The sequence below is a fragment of the Octopus bimaculoides genome, chromosome 19 (assembly GCF_001194135.2).
Source record: "Octopus bimaculoides isolate UCB-OBI-ISO-001 chromosome 19, ASM119413v2, whole genome shotgun sequence".
NCBI classification, from domain to species: domain Eukaryota; kingdom Metazoa; phylum Mollusca; class Cephalopoda; order Octopoda; family Octopodidae; genus Octopus; species Octopus bimaculoides.
In genome coordinates this window covers 7,938,946-7,944,473 of record NC_068999.1, presented here as the reverse complement: position 1 = coordinate 7,944,473, position 5,528 = coordinate 7,938,946, and the positions used below count along the sequence as shown (strand labels likewise).

Here is a 5,528-nt window from a genome sequence, read left to right as displayed (position 1 = left end):
TATATATAGCGAGAGAGAGAGAGAGAGAGTGAGAGAGAGAGAGAGAGAGAGAGAGAGAGAGATAGATAGATAGATAGATAGATAAATAGATAGATAGATAGATAGATAGATAGATAGATAGATAGATACACACAAATACATATGCATTGGGTCATCCCGTAAATTATGCGGTTTTTCAATTACATGAACTAAAAGTCGGAGGGGGGACGGGATAAACCACCTGCATCAACTATAAAAGCTACTAGTAATTTTACATTGTACTTTTTCTTAGTGCAAGTTTTGAAGAGAGCAATTCGATTTTAACAATTATCTTTTCAAAGCTATAATGGAAGTGACAAACGAGTATATTCGCCATATTTTGCTTTATGAGTTCAATAAAAGCAACAACGCAACGGAAAGTGCGAGGAATACTAATGCAGCATATGGGGATCGGACAATAAGCGTAAGCTAGTGTCAACGTTGTTTCCTAGACGACGAGCCACGTCCTGGAAGATCTGTAAAACTCGACAAGCTGGAACAAAATCCCATCGTAACTGTTGAGAAGCTTGTGTTTGGTCATTCTACTTCTTATGCTGAAAAGATACGTTACGGGGACGTAAACATACCAACTCTCGTTGTGAAGCCGTGGTGAGGGACAAACACAGATACACACACAAACCAAACACACACTCTCACACATATATACACACAGCGGGCTTCTTTCAGCTTCCGTTGCCCAAATCCGCTCACAAAGCTTTGGTAAGCCCGGATGCTATAGTGGAAGTTACTTGCTCAAGGTACCACGCAGTGCGATCGAATCCGGAACCATGTGGCTGGGAAGCAAAACTCCTTACCACACAGCTACGCCTGCGCATATTGTCGAATTCAAAAAGATAGCATTTCCTGTAACCAGATTACGAAGAAAGGCATCGCTGGGGTAGTTATTAGTCGTCTAAAAGACGGACCAATCGGTTGGGTTTTCTGAGTAATGTAAGAAACTTTTAGAAAGGAGATTGCAGATAGATTGAAGAGATGTTCGTAAAACAGCCGTTGTAAGAGGTAAAGTAAGCATATGATGGGAAGAAGTTTCCAGATCTGAGGCTTTGTTTTCGGATGTATATGAATGAAATATTTGAATAGGTGAATACATTTTAGATAGATATACCGATAAAACATCACGCTCCAAGAAGCAGTGAGAGCTAGATGTGATATAAATAATTACAAGTTAGCTAACTGATCGGTTTGGTTTGGTTTGGTTTGGCTTGATGTTGATGTTCCCATAGGATACCTGCAGCATCATTGCTGCGCAAAATACGAATAGAATGAAAGGAAACAAACAAAAAGCAAACGACCAAACCTATATAACAGTTACATAAAGGCAAAACAACAATGACGGCAATATCTTATGCTATAAGTTATGAATGAGATAACAGCTACATCTATATCCGCAGCTACAACAGAGATATGATAGTAAGAACTACACTCGCAGCTAAAACTTATGAAAGAGATAACAACAGCGACGTATGCATTCTGGGAGAAAAGAGAAAGTATTAAACAACAGAAACAAATATGGCGGACTGCATGGCTGTTCGGTAATAATGGAAGAAGAAAAGATCCGAGGATCTGAAAGGAATCCGTTGTGGCTTGTGATTGAATTATAGTATTAATGATTCCTAATGCAGCTCCCTTGAAATCTGAAAGTAAGAAGGAATGAAAGATTCGACTGAAAAGAATTTGGAATGTGACATAATGACTGCAATATATCTATTTTAATTGACATTAGTGTGATGTTTACGTCAGGTGGTGTCCGAACAATACAGGTGTGGTTTTTCCTCAAACTTCCCCCTCTCTATCTCTCTTTCGTTCTCCCTCTTGCTGCTCTCTCTTCAAGTGGATATAACATAAGTGGATGTTCCTTTCAGAACAGAATTCGTCAATGTTGAATAATTCAACAAGTCCAGATTCCGGTTCGTTCTGCTTCGATAGGTGGATCTGAATACATTCCTAAAGATATATTCATAATCCAGTACTTATACTTATAGCTCTAAGCTTCAAATAAAATATAAGATATATTACTAGATATATTACAAGACTTATTCTGACTGAAATATCTTCAAACCTTCAACATAGGAAAAAAAAAATGAGAGCACTGTTGATATCACAAATATAATGAAAGACGATGATTTGGTTCTAGCTACCAACCACAGGTACCATATAAATTTCAATAAATATTCAGCATTTAAGGATGCTTCCACAAAAATGTATGCACACCTCAGTTCACAATTTCCGTGTCAACTTGTGTTTCATTTATAAGAAATAGATACATTGAGACATATCAAAATGTTCTCATTTCCGTGAATACATTTATATTTATGAGTTTGGGAAAGCGTGTTTGTATATCATGTTTATATTTATTGAAATACAAATATGGAAAACGTATAAAAATCGAATCATACTTTAAGTATACAGGCATATTATTCCCAAACAAAATGACAAAATGTAGACTTGCATTTAAAGATCTACGGATAAACACACACACACACACACACTCATCTATCTATCTATCCATCTCTCTCTCTCTCTCTCTCTCTCTCTCTCTCTCTCTCTATCTATCTATCTATCTATATGTTTATAACTTGCTATATATTCATTTTTGTTCATGAAGTTAAACAAGCAGACTCACACACATATATACACATATTCATACATATATGTATATTTACATACTTATATGTATATACAGGTACGTATCTAATATATATTAAAGACACATATATAATTAACCACACACATCTATATATATTACGTAAGTACATGTATATATATGATATATGAAATATAAGAAAAATGCGAGAAGTATCAAAATAATAAATGCAAATATATATATATGATAAAATAGTAAATATTCTACTTATTACCACAGATTTGCTTGTCAGTTGTTTGACCTTAACTAGTTGAGCATGTCCCTTAGTGGCTGACGATATGTGCATCTCCGATCACGAGTAGAAGTAGTGGGGAGCATCATAGCCATGTGTCGAAAGGAATTATTTGGGGTTTGGATAATTCACCTGTGGAAACATGGGTGTTTCGTTCAATATCCTTAAATAAACCTTATTCAGGGATCTTTTGAGTGGGATGGGCTACTCGACCCGAAGAAAATTCTAATTCGGCCCTAACTGCAAGTTCATGCGGTTTACCTTGAACTGAGATCGCCATGTCGTGCACATATGGTTGTGATGCATGTGCCTGGTGTACCCTTATCAGACGGGGAGTCATGATGGGTATATTGGGCTTCGTATATTTTACCGCAGCGTCATTTTGATGGCATGCAACGTTCTCTGACTCAATAATAATAATAATAATAATAATAATAATAATAATAATATTGAAGTACGGCTTGCATCTTTCTATGATCTTCCACTTTATGCTGTACTCCAAGGCGCTTTCTTTTAAAGCCCCGACGTGTTTGGCTAGGGTTGTGGCATTACGCCTTTCTGGGATGTTGGGTACCTAAGCATTTTGCCTGGCGTGCTAACGGTTCTGCTAGCTCGCCGCCTTAGGAATAACCAAATAAAGCAAGACACTTATGCCCACTACTTACCATTTCTCTTCTTTCAATAATCCTGGAAGATGTTTGAGATATTACTAATATGTAAAGACTCTATAGGTTCGATCGCGTAAGGTCGAGATGTGAAACAAAGCACCGCCGGCGAATTTTGCTGACACGTTTTAGCGTTAATGACACTCTAACTACCTTAAGAATTGTTACCTAAGAAGGGAGATTAGTCGACTGAATCGACTCCAGTACAAGACTGGCACTTTTATTGATCCCTGGGTGAGGAAAGATGAAGTTAATCACGGCGGCACTTGAACTGAAATTAATACCTCAAAGCATCTTTTTCTAACGATTTGGCCAACTCGTCATCTTTTCAGCTGCGTTGATAATGGAAAGAAAGAAATGTAGACACGACCTTCAGTTTAGTTGGAAAAAGAAATGCAGAGAGGCTTATCTTTGCGAGGCACCTCTGTTTTTCAGAGATATTAATAAGTTTTAGATTCGCTACGTCAAGGACTGCAGAAAGAAAATAAAATATGTGTATCAGGCAGGATTTCCAAAGAGGTAGTCAAATGTGAAGGGAGTTGGGGAAAAATTGGTCTGTAGTGTATCTAGAATGGAAAGGCAACGCACCTCATGAGTAACGAGAGAGGAGATGGATGTGTATATCAGATGACCTTAGATAGAGGTTGTACGCAACAAGACAGCGTTCAGAAGAGATGGTATTGAAAGGAAGCACAGAAAAAAATTGAGTGAGAGAGAGAGAGAGGGGGGGAGAAGAGAAGAAAGAATGATTGTGTGTGTAAGAGAGAGTAGGAAAGAAAGTGCGAGAGAGAAAGAGAGAGAAGGTAAGAAAGAAATACTGTGTGTGTGTGTGTGTGTTTGTGTATATGTGTGTGTGAGAGAGAGAGAGAGAAAGACAGAAAGAGAGTGAGAGAGAGAGAGCGTGTGTGAGAGTGTGTAAGTATGCGGTTGTGTTTGTGTAGACGGCGGGATTTTTGCCAGAGGTTTAAATGTGCGGATGATTGAGACGTTATTAATCAATTTCATGGTCTTTTCTCAGATGCACTCTTAAATGTTTGCGTAGAATATTGACTGAAATAAAGATACGTTCCTATATCAAAGAAGAAAAAAGGAAACGAGAACGATAGCCAAAGTTAGAGTGTGTGTGTGTGTGTGTGTGTGTGTGTTTGGTAGTTACGGCCTCTTTAAATGAACAATAAAATCTTCCTTAGATCAGACCGTATTTGTTTAAATAAAAAAACGAAACATATCCTCATATCTTCATTCTCGATAAAAGCGAAAGGAGGGGGCATGAACTGGAATGTTTGATCGTAACTTTCACCAGTCAAGTCTGACAAGAGGAATAACAGTAACAGTAGCGGCAACAATGCTTACAACAACAACAACAACAACAATAGCAACAAACAAAACAAGATGTATTATATAGCAAATCATGAAACACTTTGCTTACCTTTATAGGAACACAAAGAACGATAAGAAGGAGATCTGCCGATGCCAAACTGAGAAGAAATATATTTGTGAGCGTTCTCATTCTTCGGTAATGTGCTATGGAGAATATAACCAATGCATTACCAGTTACTCCAAGAATTAAAGTTAGACCGTACATAATAGCCACTGGTATCAATTCCAAGAGAGGTAACGTGCTGATTGAAGTATGGTAGTCGTATGTGTATTCGTCACTTTCGCTATCGTTCGTATTAGAAGCATTTGTAGATATATCCGAGTAAAAATCAATTTCCTCCTCCATCTCGAAATACATATATTTATATTTGTATGTATGTATGTTTGTATGTATGTATGTGTTTATATATGTATATATATATATTTATATATCCTTAATGTATCAATAATGACTACTGGAAACAAGTGTAAGCCAAATTTGCTCCAATAAAGGAGTAATATGTAATGACCATTATTTTTTACTAGTTTTTCATATATATATATATATATATATATATATATATATATA

At 36.8% G+C, this 5,528-nt stretch overlaps 1 protein-coding gene across 1 annotated transcript in view; it reads right to left on the bottom strand.

The window, feature by feature from the left end:
* Nucleotides 1–5,474, bottom strand: part of LOC106867239 (G-protein coupled receptor 54) — a 71,458-nt gene extending 65,984 nt beyond the window's left edge. Inside the window, exon 1 of the mRNA XM_014912051.2 lies at nucleotides 5,010–5,474. Within this exon, the coding sequence (XP_014767537.1) occupies nucleotides 5,010–5,318 (309 nt within the window). The 5' untranslated portion in view covers nucleotides 5,319–5,474. The remainder of the gene's footprint in view (nucleotides 1–5,009) is intronic.
* Between the last annotated feature and the right edge of the window lie 54 nt (nucleotides 5,475–5,528).